At 45.3% G+C, this 21370-nt stretch overlaps 1 protein-coding gene across 4 annotated transcripts in view; it reads left to right on the top strand.

The window, feature by feature from the left end:
* The window catches only part of LOC144495985 (BTB/POZ domain-containing protein KCTD8-like), a 243064-nt gene that overhangs the window by 21651 nt on the left and 200043 nt on the right, over positions 1-21370 (top strand). Inside the window, exon 2 of one of the 4 annotated variants that reach the window (XM_078216915.1) lies at positions 19393-19423. The exons of 2 other annotated variants lie outside the window; for them this stretch is intronic. In XM_078216915.1, the coding sequence (XP_078073041.1) occupies positions 19393-19423 (31 nt within the window). Of the gene's footprint in view, positions 1-16024; positions 16036-19392; positions 19424-21370 lie in introns of all 4 variants that reach the window. One more of the 4 variants, XM_078216923.1, reaches the window with a different exon arrangement.

The raw sequence follows: 21370 nt of genomic DNA, 5'->3' as shown, positions 1-21370 counted from the left end.
TTTTGATGAACATCATAAAGGCTGGGAAGAAAGAGTCAGATAAGTCTGTGGAGGGAATTCCAGAGCTTGGGACTTAGACTGTTGAAGGCTTGGCCATCAGTGGTAGAGTGATTAAAATCAGGGATACTCAGGAGGCTAGAATTAGCCGAGTGTAGATATCAAGAAAGGTTGTGGGCTTGGAGGAGATTACCAAGGTGAAGAGGGGCAGAGTTACAGAGGGAGATAAAAATAGTTCTGAGAATTTTAAAATTGAGGCATTTCTTAACCAAGAGCCAAGTAAGTCAATGAACAGGAGGTGATGGATGAATGGGGTTTGGTGCAAGTCCATGGGCAGCAGAGTTTTGGATGACCCGGAGTTTAAGGTGTGTCGAAAGGGGGAGGCCGGTCAGGAGAACATTAGAGCCTACAGATAATAAATACAGTTGTGCTTTTCAGCAGCAGATGAGCTGAGGCAGGGATGGAATTAGCTGATGTTACAGAGATAGAAATAGGTGTTCTTAGATATGATGAAGATTTGTGGTCAGAAGTGCATCTTGGGGTTAAATAAGACAGGCTGCTTTGGCCTCACACAGTTGTCAGGGAGAGAGTTGGAGTCAGGAGTGAGGGAAGTATCGGAGACTGAAGACAATGGCTTCAGTCTTGCCAGCATTGAACTGAATGAAATTTCTGCCCATCCAATACTGGATCAAGGCTAAGCAGCCCTGATAATGTATCAACAGTGGAGGGGTTGAGAGAGGTGGTGGTGAAGTAGAGCTGGCTGTCATTAGTGTACATGTGAAAACTGACACTGGGTGGAATTGTGCACCCCCATTCTATGATGAACATCGCTTGGAGGAAGCACTGAAGGTGGCAAGGATGCCAAGAACTACCAAGAGTAGCTTGGTAACACCACCACTGACTGAGGTGGCCAAGTCCTAAAGTACATAGCTACTAGACTGGGTCTGCTCGACTGAGTCTACAGCAAGTGATGCGGGAACCAACAAGAGGAAAAACCCTATTTGACCTAATTTTTGCCAATATACCTGTCACAGCTGTATTTGTCTATGACAGTATCGGTAAGACTGACCATCACATAGTCTTTGTGGAGACATAGTCCCATCTTCACATTGAGGATGCCCTCTATCATTTTGTGTAGCACGACCATCATACTAAGTGGGATAGACTTTGAACAGACCTAGAAATGCAAAACTGGGTATTCATGAGGCACTGTGAGTCATCAGCAGCAGAATTGTACTCAGCCACAATCTGTAACCTCATGGCCTGGCATAAACCCCACTCTACCATCACCACCAAGCCAGGAGATCAACCCTGGTTAAATGAAGAGGAATGCAGCACTGCGTATTAAATAAAAATGAGGATTCAATCTGGTGAAGCAAAAGCACAGGACCATGTGCATGCCAAACAATGGAAGCACTATTTGATACACTGAGCTGAAAGATCCCATAACCAATGGATCAAATCTAAGTTCTGCAGTCCTGCCACACCCAGTTGTGGATGATAGTGGACAATTAAACAACTAACTGGATGATGCATGAATAACCCCATCTCAACAATTGACGGAGTCCAGCACATCAGTGCAAAAAATGTCTCCAGCCAGAAGTGCCATCCTGGCCTCCTCCTGGAAGAAAATCTCAGAGAGGGCATGAGGGAAGGTAGGGGAGAATGTTGCAAGCTCAGGGAGAGCGCGGAGGGAGCGTTGCAGGAAGTTTGGCAAGGTGGCCTAAGGGAAGGAAGAGACGTGGCACAGGTAACTGTTCTAATTCTCTTAATCTTACAAGTTCATGAACTTCTAACATTTATTGTTGGAAGGTGTTGTGTTAATATAGTTTTAATATACCTTAGGCTTCTTACTGCACAAGAGACCACCCACTCACAAGGAATTTAGTAAATTCATTGTGAGTTCATTTATGAAATCGAGGCACATGAGAATAGTTATATATAGGTACAAAGTTTTAAGGCATTAGAGTTGTGCTTCTTTTCCTTAATCAAATAACCTAAATCAACAAGGGATATTGCATTAAAGTAAACAGAATATCAAAGGAAACTTGAAATATCAAACAAAATGTGATTAAAGGGAGCGATAATGCACCCCAGCGCAGTGCCCACTGGGTACGGAAGGGCTTGACGGTGATGGCAGACACCATGGGGGCAATTCTGCCATCCCACTGTGTTGATTTTTTAGCGCAGTGGGCCAAGATATTTAAGCGGGGCCGGATTTGCGCAATCCACACTGGTCGTCCATCCCCAAGCGCATCTTCCAACCCCCGATTTCCGACACCGTCAGCTCCGCGCCGGAAATATGCGCAGAGCTGCATTACGTACGTAGCCCTTCATTTTAATGTATTTTATTATAATTAATGGGCTTGAGACTGAAGTCCCTGGGCCTGCTAACATTTCCCTCCCACCAGGAATGGGTCACTCCAGCGGGGATTACTGAAGCTCCTCAATTGCGGGGAGCTTGCGGCCCAATCCCGCTGGAGTTAAGGGAGGGCAATCGGAGTCCTCCAGGGGGTCGGGCACACTGTCCAAGAGGCAAAGTGCCAATGTCCAGGGGGTATCTTGGCACTGCCACCGGGCATGGGGCAGTGACAAGGGGGTGGGGCCTAATGGGGGCAGGGCCACTGGGGGGACAGTCAGTGAGGGTTTGGGGTCCCGCTGCCACTCTACAGTTGGGATCGGCGGGGGAAGGAGGCGAGCGATTGGGGCTGGCCATCGGGGTGGGGGGGACAGCCTTCTGGGGGAGTCGGGGCTGCGGGGAGGGGGGTTGGCACTGTGGGGTGAATCAGAACTGCTAGTGGGGGTTGGGGGTGGAATTGGGGGGGTGTGAGATCGGGACTGCGGGGGAGGGAATGTTCTTTGAGGAGGATATTTTCTCTGTTGGTATCAAGATGTTCAAATGTGCAGTGGGGAGGGTTGAGGCTGGATCCGGGCATGTTTGGGGGGCCAGCAATCAGCTGGCCATCAATCGGGAGGCCACTGTGCATGTGCCGATCTTGGCACTGACAGATCGATGCACGCACAGTGGCCCGCTCAGCGCTATGCTGCCGGTCTCTTGGGCAAGAATAGGCCCCGCCCCCTGATTTTTTACATGATATACGCTAGTGCACTCGGCAGTGCACAGAGCGTGGGAGATTCTTCTCTGAATTCCCACTGAAGAAAGCAACACGATTTACTCCAGTTTTCATGTGAATTCGACACTTAGAATTTTTTTGGGAGTACCGCCCCATGTTCTCCCTTTCCAGAGATACCCGGTAGTGAACATAGCTGCAGAAAAGACAGACAGTCAGGAAGACGATTCCCTTGATCACCTGCTGACTAGACCTACTAATGGCTAGCTTGGCCATGGGCCAAGAACAGGCCAGTGAGGAGGCCCTCCTGCCTCGCTGCCCTCCCCACCCCCACCCCACTGTACTGGTGAGCAAAAATGAAACAAACAGTACAGTCACTTTCACCTTCTTCACGATAGCAGAAAACTTCTCCCTCATTTCCAGCCAAGTGCAGGAACACCATTGTCCAGAATCTTCCAGTTTAACAAACAATCATTTACTGTAGCTATCTTTTTTCTGCACTTCAACCGATTTTTGGAATCCAATTGGACACTACACTCCTATTTAATATGGTGCACTGTGCACCCTTAACAGGCAATGTAGGCAAATGTTTGTTGTGTGCTAGGTCAGTGTCATTTTTGCCTACCTATGAAAAATAATGTGTAAATGTCAGGCCATCAGCAACGGTGCATAATTTACCCCAATTCCCATTCAATTTTGTTGGGTCTCTTTGGCGCCATACTCGGTCAAAAGCTGCCTTAATGTTGAGGGCCGTCACTCTTATCTCGCCTCTGTAAACACATTGCAATACAACGACATTGTGACAACATCCAGCACCATCCTTAAATGGAATTCTTAGTTCTGTCACACAAATGTATATTTTACCAACAAGGGACATCAGACAGAATTTGTTTATCCTGAGGATAGTATGTTTATGGAAGAAGGTTTTTGGGAAGTGATGCGCGATTAATTCACTCGGGAGACTGGATCGTACCCGGGAAATAAAGGCTTTTATTAGCAACAAGAATAGAGCATACTGCTTAACAATACAATCCCAGACTAAAGGGTCACTAGGAAGTGCAGTGACCTTTATACTCCTATAGGAAGGCAGAGCCAACCGGAGTGTACCACAGAACAATACCAACAGGTGGAACACCCCAACCCTAACCCCAACAGTAACAAGAGTAACATATGTACAAGTACCCATAATGATAACCATCTATGGTTCAGTACCCATAGTGGTAACCATCTATGGTTCACCACAGGAAGGCATAAGAGGACAGTACAAATATGCCCAAGAGAGTAAGGGCTGAGATGTGAAAATAGTTGGTGGATTTGAGCTCTCAAAAGGAGACATGTCACTTAATGGTTTTATACTATTCCCAAAAAGCTGTGCAATCTTATTTTCTTAATTTAGAATGTTTGCCTGTATATGAGATTATTTTAAATCCTTAGATTATTAGATATTGAAAGCTGGAATTATTATATAATTATCATAATGAATCTTGTGAGCTGAGATGATGGCCATGAAATTGTATGCAGAATGGTAGCGAGTAATTGTGAAAAGACAAATCCATGAAGAGGATTATGTATCATTCTTGGTGATCCTCTCTGCTAAGTTATAATTGGGGTGAGATGTTCAAAGTTAGACTTGTAATGGGGACCAAGCTGCCAAGTGCAGACAAAACACTACATGACCAATTTTTTGATGTAGTGAATTATGTATAATAGTAATCAAACACAAAATTGTTTACCACTTATGTATTATGTATATTTTTTAGAATAGTTATACATTCTTCAAAAATCTCATAATGTAGGCTTTGGGTCACACTTTTATCTCTTTAAAAATTAATGACTGTGGCTATATCAATAGTTCAGCTGTACAAGATGCATATCAATTAAAGACTTCAATGGGTCAGTGCAAGTTGCAGTATGATAGCGCCATTCTGACAGCTGTCTCTGGACAGATAGAAAACAGCAATATCACTTTGATGCAGTGATGAACAGCTGTACTCTGAAGAGAATTAACTGGAAGATTAAATTGACAGGTTTTCATCTTGGTGCCATTATCTATACAGATATTGGCCATTAAGCTGAGAGAGTCTGGGTGTTTCATCCTCGGAAGAAATGGTGATGTTATTTATTAATTTATTTATTATTGTAACAAGTAGGCTTACATTAACACTGCAATAAAGTTACTGTGAAAATACCGTAGTCGCCACACTCCAGCGCCTGTTCGGGTACACTGAGGGAGAATTTAGCACGGCCAATGCACCTAACCTGTGCGTCTTTTTGAAATGTGGGAGGAAACCAGAGCACCCGAAGGAAACCCACGCAGACACGGGGTGAACGTGCAGACTCCACATAGATAGTCACCCAAACCGAGAATCAAACACAAGTACCTGGCATGGGAGGCAGCAGTGCTAACCACTGTGCCACCGTACCAAGTGGGGAAAACTGTTGAAAACAAGCACTCAGACTGATTGAACTAATGTGCGGAAATGATAAAAATCAACAACATCAAGTGATTTGAAGTGATTTGATTAATGAAATGTATGATTTTATACAAATGATAAAGCAATGGAGCATGCATAGCCTTCATAGCTCATGATCATTCTGATGAACTTCTGTACAAGTGAAAGAAATTCAGTTGGTGAACATTAGTGATAGGATGCTTTATCATACCATAAATTTTTGAAGATATTCAGGGAACTTGATGTAAGTTATCAAATAACAAGTAACTGAATGTAAGGCTAGATATTTTAATCATTATAATAAAATGCCTTGGGAGTAAAAAAATATTACTCGTAGTCTTGCAATTAAGCTATATAAAGGAGAGAGACTGAGTGGAAAGGGGAAATTAGATGGCTTCATCCGGAAGTCTCATTGCCCTGTGCTAAAATACATTATTTTAACTGGACGGCAATATGGCCAACAATTTATGCTATATAAAAGGCTTGTTTTAATAAAATAACCACTTTTGGAAGTGTTGTGCATGCAAGCACTGGGAGAGGATTAGAGCAATTTTATCAAGATCAAAAGCTAATGGATAGTCATAATTCAGGCTCAAGCCTGCCTCAGTGTACGATGGAATTTGTAACTTGTCCAGGACTCTGCATTGGGAGGGAGAGGGATTCTGTGTGGATTTCTCCAGCACCAACTGGGGTGGAAGGAGGCGGCAATTACAGAACAATTGGCTGTGACGTTGACCGCTGGGAAGTCCTGTCTCCATTCCACTCTCCCCTTTTTCCCAAGGACAGTGTCTGGTGTGTGCTGTTGAATGCACCCGTACCTATCATGAGGCTAATTAACATCTTGATTGTGGGTTTATTAAAAGATTATCTTTTGAAACGTTTCCATTATTCCTAGATAAGGCTGGTGTCCAGCAGCTCTCTGTCAGACCAGCTGCAGGGAGGCAAGGACCATGGGTTAGATTTAATGCAGCCCATTGCAGTAGGAAACATAGGGTGGAATTCTCCCAAAAGAATTCTAAGTGTTGAATTTGCTTGAAAATTGGAGTAATTCATACCGGATTTTTCAGTGGGAGTTCAGAGAAGAATCTCACACACGATGTGCACTGCAAAGGCCACCACCGTGAATATCATTAAATTCCAGTTGACCCATTGGAGAGGCTGAATTCAGCGCGCTGAGCGGGCCACTACACGTGCGCCAATCTGTCAGTGCCGAGATCAGCGCATGCGCAGTGACCCCGCACTGATGACGTCCTGATTGCTGGCCAGCTTGATCGCAACTCATGTAATGCCATCTCTCTGCCCCCTGCGGCCCGATAGCTGGCCCCAACCATCCCTGGGCCCAGCCTCGACCCCCCCCCCCCCCCCCCTCCTGGCCTGCCCTGATCTCCAGCCCCCCCCTACATTATTCCCCCGACAGTTGCGACCCTTTGCAGTATCAAGCACCCCCACAGTGGTGACCCCCCCAGCAGGTTGACCAACCCCACCCCCCCCCAACCCTCCCCAGCTGACCACCCCCTCTCACCCAGCCCACCCAATCGCTGGCTTCCTCCACCAATCCCTATGCAGAGTGGCAGCAAGACCACCCCCACCCCCCCCCCCACCCCCCCCCCCCCACCCCCCCCCCATCCCCACTGATCATCCCCCTCGGCCTTGCCCCCATCAGGCCCCATCCCCTAGGCCCCACCCCCATATGTCCCACCCCCCCAGAACAGCCCAAAAATGCCCAAGGTGCCCCCTGGTCATTGGTGCTTTGCCCCTTGGGCAGTGCCACGGGCACAGGCTGGCATTGCCAGGGTGCCAATGCCCAGGGGGCACCCCCCACCCAACCCTCTGGAGGCCCCAATTGCACCCCTTCACTCTAGCGGGGTCAGGCCACTAGCTCCCTGAAAGTGGGGAGCTACTCTAAACCCCACTGGAGCGAAACATTCTGGTGGGGTGGGAGATGCTAGCAGGCCTGGAAACTTCAGTTCCGGGCCCACTAATCACATTTAAATTGTATTAAAATGACCATGTTAATGGTCTTTGCGCCGTCCCACTGATTTATGGCGTGGAGTTGACACTGCCGGAAATCCGGCACTGGGAGACACTAGGGGGGCGCAAACTTCACGAATCAGCAGATGCGACAATCTCCCGGCCCGCTGCGCTGGAATGGGAGAATCGCAGCCAGGGTGTTCACATAGCCTGCCTTTTCTTGTTAGAGGCCCCTCTTCAGTTTCCTGGCAACAAAACCTTCCTCCGATTAAGTTGAAGGGTGGTATAGGCTGACACAGGATTCCAGGCTGTCCAGGGTGGGGGATGTCAATTAGTCTCATAAATGAGACAATTCATATCCATTATCCTTGAGCCCACTGCAATGTGGTGGTGGCCTATGGATTAAGTGGAGTCTGCATGGCTTTCCCGCAAACCCTGAAGGTTATCTAGTAAACCTTGTCATGTTAGCCTGTGGCCTCTTACTATCATGCACTGTGTACCCAATCTTGGGACTTAGCATTGGGAAGGGAGATGACAGTTGAAAGCTATTCTTCTGCCTTTGCTCTGTCCCAACTCCCCCCCTCCCCCATCACCCATGATCCTCACCTTGTGACCCACCCATCCTGCTCTCACTCACCTTTGGTCTGGCGTCCCTCAATGATGATGGGTCTCTGGTGGGTGTAGTGTCACCAGTAGCCACTGTTCTTGCTGCTGTTGGCAACATGAGAAGCTGCCAGCCTCTGATTAGCCCGCAGGTCTCTAAAGGTGGGGCGTCCACCACCAGTGACTTCAATCCCAGGGGAGCTCCAATGGAGGCCATTTAAATGCAAGAAAGACATTCAATTTTATTGGGCCTCTCCCACAGACTAATGGGGCAGGGTGTTTACCATTGGTTCCTCTGCTGGTGGCAAGACCCCTGCTCGATGACAAAACCTTGCATGGGCATCGAAGCAGTGGATATGGCTGTTTGAACTCTATCTGCGCAGCAGGAAGGATCCAGCTGGAAATAGGTGTTGCACCCTCAGAAATGGAGGCCATTGATGATGAGGAGCAGCAACTAGCACGGGAAGACAGATTGCCAGGCATTTGGAGGCAGGACGAGAGGGATAAGGAGCACCATGGAGAAGGAGGTGCTATCCTGAGCACAAGATCTGCAGACAGAAGTGTAAGTAACTGGACATGACTGAGAAGCAGTGCCAAGGAAGACTGACTCTCTAGACAGATGGTAATAGACATCTGTGCCCTTGTCAGTGTGGAGCTCCTCAATATCTCACAGGCGGCTGCACACTGATGCATCACCTTGGTGAAAGATGCCCTCTTTACTGATACTGGACAACTGCTGGAGTATTGCAGATTCAACGGGCGTCAGAAGCCAGTCTCCATTTCTGCCCTAACTAGCTTTAATTAGACTGGAAGCTCTATTAAATGCTCAATCTAGGGGGAACAAAGCTCCTCATTGGAAACGGATTTCTGACACAAAAACTTTCCAAGTTTTATGTTTCCCATTAGCTGGGGAAAAGTCCTACCCTGGCATTCAAAGATCCCATTATTATCCCTGTCATTGTTGGGCTTCTTGTGCTGACATCTTTTAACATAATAAGCTCAGCGATATATTTTTAAAGAGTTGTGACCTGTGGAACAGCATGGTGAACATTGCTGCATTATTAATTTGTCATGGAACTGCTATTGCCAACAGGTTCCTGGACAGTAGACTGTTCACAAAGATCATACCGAGGACAAACTAAACAATAAAATAACAACCAGTGATCCATGAAAGAAAAAAAAACAAGCCTCTTCCTTTGCTTGGTACCAGAATATCTGCTCTTTCTGCTCTGTGCTTTATTTCTTTGAATCTGTTTACTTCCTTCATTTCCTCCTCATCCAATGTTATTATTTAGCTTTGTCCATCACTGTGACTCTTTTAGCTGGGGTTTTGATTCTGCTTTGCTCCAAATTTCTTTTCTTGACCTTCTTTCATGTCAATCTTCTTTCTACATGTCACAGCAACAGTATCTGGATCTTTGTGACTTTGTCTGTGGAAGTCATCAGACCTTCACCCAACGTATCAAACCTTTGAGCAACAGGATGAAGCTTGCTGTTTGATGCTGCCACTATGCAGCGGTGAAACAAATTGTATTCTCCACTCACAGAACACTGCTGTCAAGAACAAAAAGAAAGTTCAGCCTATCACACAAATGAGCAATGTAGTGTATGAATTCCAGTGCTGGCGTGATACCAGTTATGTAGGCCGTACATCCCAATAACTGGTGGGTCATTTCGAAAAGCACAGTCCTTCAGCTGTTCGCAATGCACACAGCACTGACTGTACTCAACCATCCTGAGCTTGCCAATCTCAAAACATAGAGCAGGACTCACCGGCCGCGTTCGCCCCACGACCGGATATTCCCGCCGAGACCTCAACGGACCTTTAAATGATCCGCCAAATTTTCTGTCTCGCCAGCTAATTATTCTAATGCGGGCAAGATGGGAAATTTTTAGTCATAGTGTCCAGCATTAGATGTGATTCCACAATGTCTACGGCGTCTCTGTGGGTGGAGGTTAGGAACAGGAAAGGGTCAATAACTTTACTGGGTGTTTTCTATAGGCCGCCCAATAGTAACAGGAATGTTGAGGAGCAGATAGGGAAACAAATCCTGGAAAGGTGTAATAATAAGAGTTGTCATGATGGGAGATTTTAATTTCCCAAATATTGATTGGAATCTCCCTAGAGTAAGGGGTGTAGATGGGCAGGAGTTTGTTAGGTGTGTTCAGGAGGATTTCTTGACACAGTATGTAGATAAGCCTACAAGAGGAGAGGCTGTATTTGATTTGGTATTGGGAAATGAACCTGGGCAGGTGTCCGATCTCTCAGTGGGAGAGCATTTTGGAGATAGTGATCATAATTCTATCTCCTTTACAATAGCATTGGAGAGAGATACGATCAGACAAGTTAGAAAAGTGTTTAATTGGAGTAAGGGGAATTATGAGGCTATCAGGTAGGAAATTGGAGGCTTAAATTGGAAAGAGGTTTTCTCAGGGAAATGTATGGAAGAAATGTGGCAAATTTTCAGAGAATATTTGTCTGGAGTTCTGCATAGCAACGTTCCAATGAGACAGGGAAGTTATGGTAGGTTACAGGAACCATGGTGTACAAAGGCTGTAATGAATCTAGTCAAGAAGAAAAGAAAAGCTTACAAAAGGTTCAGGGAGCTAGGTAATGTTAGAGATCTTGAAGAGTATACGGCTAATAGGAAGGATCTTAAGAAGGAAATTAGGAGAGCCAGAAGGGGTCATGAGAAGGCCTTGGCAGGCAGGATTAAGGAAAACCCCAAGGCATTCTACAAGTATGTGAAGAGTAAGAGGGTAAGACGTGAAAGAATAGGACCTATCAAGTGTGACGGTGGGAAAGTTTGTATGGAACCGGAAGAAATAGTAGAGATACTTAATGAATACTTTACTTCAGTATTCACTGTGGAAAAGGATCTTAGTGGTTGTAGTGCAGACTTGCAGCGGACTGAAAAGCTTGAGCATGTAGATATTAAGAAAGAGGATGTGTTGGAGCTTTTGAAAAGCATCAAGTTAGATAAGTCGCCGGGACCGGATGAGACGTACCCCAGGCTACTGTGGGAGGTGAGGGAGGAGATTGCTGAGCCTCTGGCGATGATCTTTGCATCGTCAATGGAGACGGGAGAGGTTACGGAGGATTGGAGGATTGCGGATGTTGTTCCTTTATTCAAGAAAGGGAGTAGAGATAGCCCTGGAAATTATAGACCAGTGAGTCTAACCTCAGTGGTTGGTAAGTTGATGGAGAAGATCCTGAGAGGCAGGATTTATGAACATTTGGAGAGGTATAATATGATTAAGAATAGTCAGCATGGCTTTGTCAAAGGCAGATCATGCCTCACGAGCCTGATTGAATTTTTTGAGGATGTGACTAAACACATTGATGAAAGAAGAGCAGTAGATGTAGTATATATATGGACTTCAGCAAGGCATTTGATAAGGTGCCCCATGCAAGGCTTATTGAGAAAGTGAGGGGGCATGGGATCCAAGGGGACATTGCTTTGTGGATCCAGAACTGGCTTGCCCACAGAAGGAAAAGAGTGGTTGTAGATGGGTCATATTCTGCATGGAGGTTGGTCACCAGTGGAGTGCCCCAGGGATCTGTTCTGGGACCCTTACTCTTTGTGATTTTTATAAATGACCTGGATGAGGAAGTGGAGGGATGGGTTGGTAAGTTTGCTGATGACACAAAGGTTGGAGGTGTTGTGGATAGTGTGGAGGGATGTCAGAAGTTGCAGCGAGACATTGATAGGATGCAAGACTGGGCGGAGAAGTGGCAGATGGAGCTCAACCCAGATAAATGTGAGGTTATTCAATTTGGCAAGTCAAATAGAATGGCGGAATATAATATTAATGGTAGGACTCTTAGCAGAGTGGAAGATCAGAAGGATCTTGGGGTCCGAGTTCATAGGACGCTCAAAGCAGCTGTGCAGGTTGAGGCTGTGGTTGAGAAGGCGTATGGTGTACGAGCCTTCATCAATCAAGGAATTGAGTTTAGGAGTCGTGAGATAATGCTGCAGCTTTATAGGACCCTGGTCAGACCACACTTGGAGTATTGTGCTCAGTTCTGGTCGCCTCATTACAGGAAGGATGTGGAAGCCATAGAAAGGGTGCAGAGGAGATTTACAAGGATGTTTCCTGGGTTGGGGAGCATGCCTTATGAGGATAGGTTGAGTGAGCTCGGCCTTTTCTCCTTGGAGAGACGAAGGATGAGGGGTGACCTGATAGAGGTGTATAAGATGTTGAGAGGTATTGATCAAGTGGATAGTCAGAGGCATTTTCCCAGGGCTGAAATGGTTGCCACAAGAGGACACAGGTTTAAGGTGCTGGGGAGCAGGTACAGAGGAGATGTCAGGGGTAAGTTTTTCACTCAGAGGGTGGTGGGTGCGTGGAATGGGCTGCCAGCAACGGTGGTGGAGGCGGATTCGATAGGGTCTTTTAAGAGACTTTTAGATAAGTACATGGAACTTAGTAAGATAGAGGGTTATAGGTAAGCCTAGTAATCGCTAAGGTAGGGACATGTTCGGCACAACTTTGTGGGCTGAAGGGCCTGTATTGTGCTGTAGTTTTTCTATGTTTCTATGTTTCTAATTGGACAGCACTTGCTGAACAATCCTGCTAAGAATTGCACTGACAACTAATTTAAGATTATCAATTGAGCTTGCAATCTGTCTCACCTACGTGTGCTAGAAGCTACATCTATTCACTCACAGGGCCCCAGCCTTTGCAGACAGAAGGAGAATGCCTACACATTGCACCTTTTTCAACTAAGCAATGAAGGGGTTTGTGAGACCGCACCCTGATGTTGCAATACACTCACCGTTACTTATCTCCTATCGCACTGACATCGCCTCTCAACCTGGGAGACTTCTGATTGGCCCTCCAACTTTGAGAGCCCTCCCTTACTTGGACAGCAAGCCTGTCTCAATGCCAATTACGAGGATGTCTCTGTTGAAATCCCAAAGAGTGACTCCCTCCAATGCGGTGCACAATTCAAAAACAGTTCGATCTTGTGGCTCCTGCCCCTGAAGTGAAAATTCAGCCCAGTGTGTTTCTTTCAATTTTATTTTTGTAATAAACATTAAACACAGCGGCTGGAACTTTACTGCCCTGCCCGCCACGGGAATCGGAGTGGGCGAGGGGCAGACAGTGGAAAAGCCCGTTGACCTCGGTCGGGATTTTACGGTTTTGGCATGAGTGAGATCGTAAAATCCCATCCAGCGTGTCAAATTCTGCCTGCAATTGTGTTTAAAAGTATCAAAGGTGAAAGCACTACATCTGATTCACTAATGTTTTACGATGAACAAAGATTGAAATAGAATTGACGGCAGGATAATTTTAACAATAATCGATGCTGAATTGATCATATTCCTGCAGTGAGGTAATCATAGTGTAGCAGTAACAATGCCGATTCAAAGTGTTGTAGAGAGGGCAAATCTAGTGCTCCTCAGGTGTATTTAAGCACAAAAAACCTGGCTCACCATTGTGTTTAATTGTCAAGAACTTCCATAGAATTCAGCTGGCTGAATTGAAAGGAGATTATTTGTATTGCTACAATTTTGTTTGAAATCTGGTGCATTCTAAGACAGCCTGCAGCACCAATGGTTTTCATGACAGTGGGTGAAGAGCAAAAACGAATGAAGGTTATTTCTTGGAGATGCTTGTGTTAGAAAGTGGCCCAGAACTGTCTTTTAGAATCAGTGTACCAAAATTCTCAGTGTGATGCTGGTGTCGATGATGCACTATAGGACAGTTTAGTATTCATAGAAATGTAATCCTATAGTACCGCACATCACTTTTCATTTTACAGAGATTATTAACAGATCAAAGATGAAAGGGAATGTTGCCATTGATGGGAAATAAAATAAAATAAATCAGGAGACTCAGTTTGCTCTTGGATCTGTCACCTGAGCTTATTCAAATCTCCCCACTTCCCTCTATCTCACAGCTGAGTAACACAGCATTTTTCATTTGGCTGCCCATTTATTCCTTAATTGGGTGTCTTGTTCTGAGACAAACTCTCATCTGGCAATATTTTATCTAATATTGAAAGCTCTGCTTGTAGTTAGACCATAAGAAATAGTAATAGGAGTAGGCTGTTTGGCCCCTCGAGCCTGCTCCGCCATTCAATAGGATCATAGCTGATCCAACTTTCCTCACTTCCATTTTCCTGCCCTTTCCCCATAACCTTTGATTCTGTTACTGATTAATAATCTATCTATCTCAGCCTTAAAAATACACAAGGACTCTGTCTCCACAGCTCTATGTGGCGAGAAGTTCTAAAGACTTACAACTCTCTGAGACAAGAAATTCCTCCTCATCTCAATTTTAGATTGGCACCCCTTTATTCTGAGACTATGTCCTCTGAGCCTCGACTCTCCCTTGAGGGGAAACATCCTCTCAGCATTTACCCTGTCAAGCTCCTTAAGAATCCTTTATGTTTTAATGAGATCACCTCTCATTCTTCCAAATTCCAATGAGTAAAGTCCCAACCTGTTCAACCTTTCCTCATAAGACAATCCCTCCATAAGTTTTAAAAAATTTATTTATTAGTGTCACAAATAGGCTTACACGAACACTGCAGTGAAGTTACTGTGAAAATCCCCTACCGGGATCACCCTAGTAAACCTTCTCTGAACTGCCTCCAATGAAATAATATCTTTCCTTAAATAAGGGGACCAAAACTGCTCACAACACTCCAGATCTGATCTCACCAATACCTTGTACAGTTGCATCAAGATTTCCCTACTCTTATATTCCAACCCCCTTGAAATAAGGGCCAACATTCCATTAGCCTTCCTGATTACCTGCTGCACCTGTCTGCTAGCTTTTTTTTGTTTCATGCACAGCTCAAAGCTAATATTCTTCATTTTGCTTCCCAGAAGTCTTTATCCAAAGTATTAATGTTCTTTTGTGTATTCCAGTAGAATGCATTGAACCACTCCTAATTCCGAGACAGAATTTGTCTCTAGAAACCTAGCACATTTATAATTGGCAGGATTAGAATATTCTGACCTCCATAACTATACAAAATGTAACTTTATATTTTTGACAAGATTTTAAAAAGCGCAGAAGTTTACCAATTATCAATAAAAACCACTTATCAAGGGATGTGCGCATCACTCCTTCATCATTTTCCTAGAATCTTCAAAATTTCAGAATAAATGTAGGCCTAACAGGGTTAGACAGGGTAGATTCAGAAAGAATATTCCCAATGGTGGGGGAGTCCAGAACTAGGGGTCATAGTTTGAGGATAAGGGGTAAACCTTTTAGAACTGAGGTGAGGAGAAATTTCTTCAGTTAGAGTCATAGAGTCATAGAGGTTTACGGAATGGAAACAGCCCTTTCTGTCCAACTTGTCCATGCCGCCCTTTTTTTTAAAACCCCTAAGCTAGTCCCAATTGCCCGCATTTGGCCCATATCCCTCTATATCCATCTTACCCATGTATCTGTCTAAATGCTTTTTAAAAGACAAAATTGTACCCACCTCTATTACTATCTCTGGCAACTTGTTCCAGACACTCACCACTCTCTGTGTGAAAAAATTGCCCCTCTGGACACTTTTGTATCTCTCCCCTCTTACCTTAAACCTATGCCCTCTAGTTTTAGACTCCCCTACCTTTGGGAAAAGATATTGACTATCTAGCTGATCTATGCCCGTCATTACTTTATAGACCTCTATAGGATCACCCCTCAACCTTCTACGCTCCAGAAAAAAAAGTCCCAGTCTATCCAGCCCCTCCTTATAACTCAAACCATCAAGTCTCGGTAGCATCCTAGTAAATCGTTTCTGCACTCTTTCTAGTTAATAATATCCTTTCTATAATAGGGTGACCAGAACTGTACACAGTATTCCAAGTGTGGCCTTACCAATGGCTTGTACAACTTCAACAAGATGTCCCAACTCCTGTATTCAATGTTCAGAGGGTGGTGAATGTGTGGAATTCACTACCACAGAATGTAATTGAGGCCAAAACGTTGTCTGATTTCAAGAAGAAATTAGATATAGCTCTTGGGGGTAAAGGGATCAAGGGACATGGGAGGAAGAAATGATCAGGATATTGAATTCGATGATCAGCCATGATCAAAATGAATGGCAGAACAGGATTGAAGGGCCGAATGGCCTACTCCTGCTTCTAGTTTCTATGTTTCACACCATTGTGCTTGTGCTGGTGCCAGTTTTGCACTGGAACTATTTACTCCAGTCTGATTTCCCTATTAAAACTTGGAAAACTAAGGCCCTCTTCCAGGCAGCTCCCACAACACAACACATCCCATGATTAGTTCATGATGTGGAGATGCCGATGTTGGACTGGGGTGGGCATAGTAAGAAATCTCACAACATCAGGTTAAGGTCCAACAGGTTTATTTGAAATCACGAGCTTTCAGAGCACTGCTCCTTCATCAGGTGAGTCAGATAGTGCTCCGAAAGCTCGTGATTCCAAATAAACCTGTTGGACTTTAACCTGTGCTGTGGGACTTCTTATTATGATTAATTCAGACCAACGTCGAGGTTCTGGAAAACGTGGACCATTTCCTATATCTTGGGACCCTTCTTTCAATGAAAGCAGACATTGATCACAAAATTTATCATTGCTTCCCATGTGCCAGCTCAGCCTTTGGGTTGACTGAAGAAAAGAGTATTTGAGGATCAGCATCTCAAACCTGAGCCTCAGCTTTACTGGGCGGCAGTGATCCCCGTGCTCTTTATGCTTCAGAGACTTGGATGACATTTAACTGGCACCTCAAGTACTGCAGAAGCATGATCAGCAGTGACTTCGCAATATCCTCCAAATCCGGTGATAAGAAGATCGTCCAACAGCAGTGTCCACTCCCAAGCCAGCATTCCCAGTATTGAGGCGCTAATCACTCAAAATTAATTCCACTGAACGGGACATGTCATTTGTCTGCCTGATAGCGGGAACTAGAGACAGGTTTAAGAAATGATAACAAGGTGGGTGTACGTGAAACACGCCCTGTGGAAAGCTCAATTTTTTTCACCTTAAATGAAAGAATGGATATAAAGGCTGGAGAGGATGTATGGCTGACCTCAGCAGGAGAGGTTGCTTATGGTTATTTATTTAGGAAACATTGGCTCTTTATAAACTCCAATTATAATCAATGGAATGTCTAGAAACCTGTTGATCCTGTCATCTTTCATCACTGCATCACTTATGATGAGATATACACTCCACTATGATCATTGGCTTCTCTTTGGGCAATATTTCCTCTAGTGAGGAGGAGGAGGTCAGCTGTCCAGGGGCAGAAGCTACATGATTTGGAGGAAGGTGGACAAGTAGCTGAAGGGCAAGGGGTTGCGGAAGGCACTGAGATGTAGGTGGAGGCTGTACCCTGCTATTTGCATTTGTGATTTGTGAATGTCATATCTTCAGCTAATGGGGCAACAGCGTCTCTGCACACTTTGCCTTTGGCTGTTTTCCCAAGGGTGTCATTGACTGTACCAATGTAACAATCAAAACATGAGCAGGGCAGCCAGGGGCATTTATTGACTGCAATGAATACCACTCCATCATTCTGGAGATCATGTGACCCCCAACAATGAACCATGTGCAAGGTACTCAGGGAGCAGCCGTTACTCATATATCTTTAAGCATTCCAAAGTGCCAGGGACATCCACAGACCCAGACCAGGTGAATGGCTGCTTGGTGATAAAGTTACTTCCTCAAGAAGTGGCTGAAGACTTCAGTTTGAAATGTGAGCATAGAATCTGAGTACTGATGTAACAAAGGCCACAGGTCCATCATTGAGCAGAACATTGGTCTACTCAAGGTGAGATTCAGATGCTTCGACAGATCAGGTGGATCTGTCCAATATGTATCAGCAGGATATCCCTTATGGCCATAGACTGCTGTGCACTGCACTACTTGGTCATTCAGAAAGGGGAAGCCATTTCAAAGGATTAGTCAGAAGAGACAAACCTGTCCGTTGTTGAAGAGTCAGAAGAAGAAGCAACTGAGCTGCAGCAAGTCACTCCCCGGGAGAGTCTTGATGACTGTGAGACATGGGAAGATCTCACCATGGTTGACTCCAATAGATGGATTTTCCCAACAATATTAGCATCATTGTCTAGAGTTACCTCGGTCTTCCTCCACTACATGACAAAAAGAGGCCTGGATCTTTTGGATGGCAGACTTTCATCTTCAGCCATCCAAAGATTTGGGGTGGATCTCATCCCTGCTGACTCCAAATACCCCCACCCAATTTACGTTCCAATGAGTATTGATTATTGGCCACTTAAGGTCTTCATTTAGGGCAAGGGTGGGCTTCCCATCCGAGACCTTGCCCACCCCAGTGTAAAAGCGCTGTGTGGTCGAGCAAGTAGGAGCCTGAAGGGAATCTGCAATTTCACGCTTCCCCCATATCTAAAATCCAATGGAGGGGAATGTAAAATTCATGCCAGTCTTGTGATGGCATGAGACCACAAGCAATGTTAATCAACCAAACAATGTCAAATTTCAGGATGCATGTAATTGCAGAATCAAATAAGACCATCAATTGATTCCTTCTCCATACATACAAACACATACAGTTTCTAACCAGCAGCTGGGTAAAATGTGGAAAATAAAACATTAATTGGTGCACAGAGAAAAGCATAAAAATGTGTAAATCTCACAAGGATAAATAATGTAGCCACTGTGGGTTTTCCTGAATCTTCCCAGCTGCTGCAGCATAGTTCTGCCCCCTGGTTGCCAGCTGTGGTGGAGACAGACTGCTGACCCTCTGCCTCTTTGCCTGTAATGACTTTGACAGTTGTTCTCTGGTTGCCTGATGCTGTGAAGGCCCCAATGTGCTGGGAATCTCCTGCACAGTGGCAGGATGCCTGACTGTCGATGTGTTAGCTGTGCGGCAGATAGCTGTGCCAATGGCCGAGGGGTGGCTGAGAGGCTGTCCCCACCAGAAGTGCCCTGAGAGACTCTCCCAGATGGTGGCAGCTGCTGCTCACCCTCCATTATGTGGTCCATCTTTCCTTCCCTGCTTTCCTGAGAGGGATCAGGATCTGAATGTGACTCAGGCTTCGCATCTCCCTCTTACTCTGGCTCTGGGCCCCTGAGTTCAGAGACAAAGCAATAGAATGTAAGTCAGAAAACGTACCCATGATTGCGTCAGTAATCTGCTGCATTTGGCCTTCCATAACTATTGCTACTCTGCCAATGGAGGAAAATGTAGGTTCTGTAGACTGGGTGATCATAGTGCCCATGGTCTGAAAGGACTCTTCCAAAGTCTGTGTCAGTGTGCACAACCTCTCTGGTACCGCCGCCATATCTTTATGCACCACATGTTGGATGTCCAGCATCTGCTGCTTAATGGACTCTGAGGCTCACCATCAGACTGGGACACAGCACCGTGGTCTCTGGAAGCACTCCTCCGACTGCCTCTCAGCCTCCACCAGTAGTGCATGCGAGTGTGACGTGCTCTCACCGTTTTGCGATTCCGTTACTGCCGAGCTGTACATATTCTCCGAGGTGTGTGTATCTGCACTGAAACTAGGTGCAGAGCAAGGATGTGGTGTTGCATCCTCTGAAGATTCCCCTTCCTCTTTAAAGGCTAATGTGGGACCGAGGGGATGGGCAGCAGCAGCTGCTGACATTCTAACTGTGAGGGAAAGAGGAATAAGGAGAGTTAGAGGCATCTTCAAATCCCAAACTGTGACAGCTTCCTCATTAAAAACATTGGAACCATTGTGAGATGAGACATTAGTGTTTGAATCTTGAAACTTTCAATACCCAGTCACACATTCTGCCCTGGTGCATGAAAGTCTTCAAAGCCACAAACATCAATGATTCATCCCTAACAACTTGCTGAGCATCTTGCACTCTCCCCTCCCCACGTTTGTTGCTATTAGGAAAATGTTCTCTTGCTATTCACCACCATGGGGCCTTCTTCTTATCTTGCCTTGACCGATGGCCTAGGTACAGTTATTGGCAGCCAACTACAGCTCCTCCTCCTCAGTGGGAATTAATAAGGCCATGTTTGGCAAGCCACCTCCACTATCTGTTTCCTTCGCTGACACTGTTCTCCCACAGTTAGCAAAGGATATTGTAACAATGATGATTCTGTAGCACAATCATTCCTTCACATGTATGGTCAATATGAACTCTATCAGCAGCATACGTATCTCAGTGTTCTCTGCCAGCTAACTGTTGTGGCATACCCCACTCCCCCCCAATTACCCCTCCAAACCCTGCCTTCATGCAGACTGCTATATGTGCATCATACTGCCTTTACACACTTGAAAAACACACAGGACAATCCCATAATGGAGCAAGCACACAACTAAACTGACCACTATGGATATACATAGAATCATATAATCATAAACTCCCTACAGTGCAGAAGAGGCCCATTCAGTCCATTGAGTCTGCACCAACCCACCCAGGCCCTATTTCTGTAATCCCACATATTTACTCTGCTAATTCCCCTGACAATGGGGTCAATTTAGCATGGCCAATCAACCTAACCCACACATTCTTGGACTGTGGGAGGAAACCCACAGATCTTCAGTCTGCAGATGACTGCATTGTTGATGCCCACTCTACACCAGATTTGCAAGCTGCTCCCTATCTCTTCAATTCTGCATTCCAGAGACTCGGCCTATCCTGAATGTTATCAAAACAAAACTCGTTTATCAACCTGGACCTGGTCAGGCAAATATTCCCATATATGTTGAAGGGGAGACTTTGAAATGTGTTGAGTGCTTCCTACAGCTTGGCACCACCTCTCTCAAAATGCCACCATTACCGATGAGATTCAACACTGGATGCTGCACCCACTCAGCCTTCTACAGACTATGGCAAAGCAGCAAAGTCTGACAGCAAAGACCTCCTCAAATCAACAAAACTCCTCATGCACAGAGCATTTGTCATCCCCACTCTGCTGTACAGTGGTGAGACCTGCACTGTGTGACAGTCACCAGATGAGTACTCGAGAAGTTCTACCAGCAATGCCTCTGGATACAATGGGAGGAGTGTCGATAAAATGCTAATGCTAGATCCACAAGCATTCATGTTAAATTCCTGCAAAATCAGCCACGATCGACTTGTCACTAACAGCAGGCTAAAATATGTTTCTTTACCAAATTTTGTTTTCTCAACACTCAAATGGCCAACATTCTAGAAGAAGACAAGGGCAGGAAGCTTTCCTTGAATTGCAGCAGCATTGACATTAATGACAGGGCAGAGCTTGCTATCAAACGTTAAGAATGGTGACAACTTGTCCATCAAGCTGCATGATGCTTTGAGTCCAAATGCCTTAATGATGAGGCAGAGCGGTGACGGGGAAGGAAGGAAAAGGAAG

Source organism: Mustelus asterias, chromosome 1, assembly GCF_964213995.1.
Source record: "Mustelus asterias chromosome 1, sMusAst1.hap1.1, whole genome shotgun sequence".
In the NCBI taxonomy this organism is placed as follows: Eukaryota; Metazoa; Chordata; class Chondrichthyes; order Carcharhiniformes; family Triakidae; genus Mustelus; species Mustelus asterias.
The sequence above is the reverse complement of the archived record's forward strand: the minus strand, read 5'-3'. Positions and strand labels throughout refer to the sequence as shown.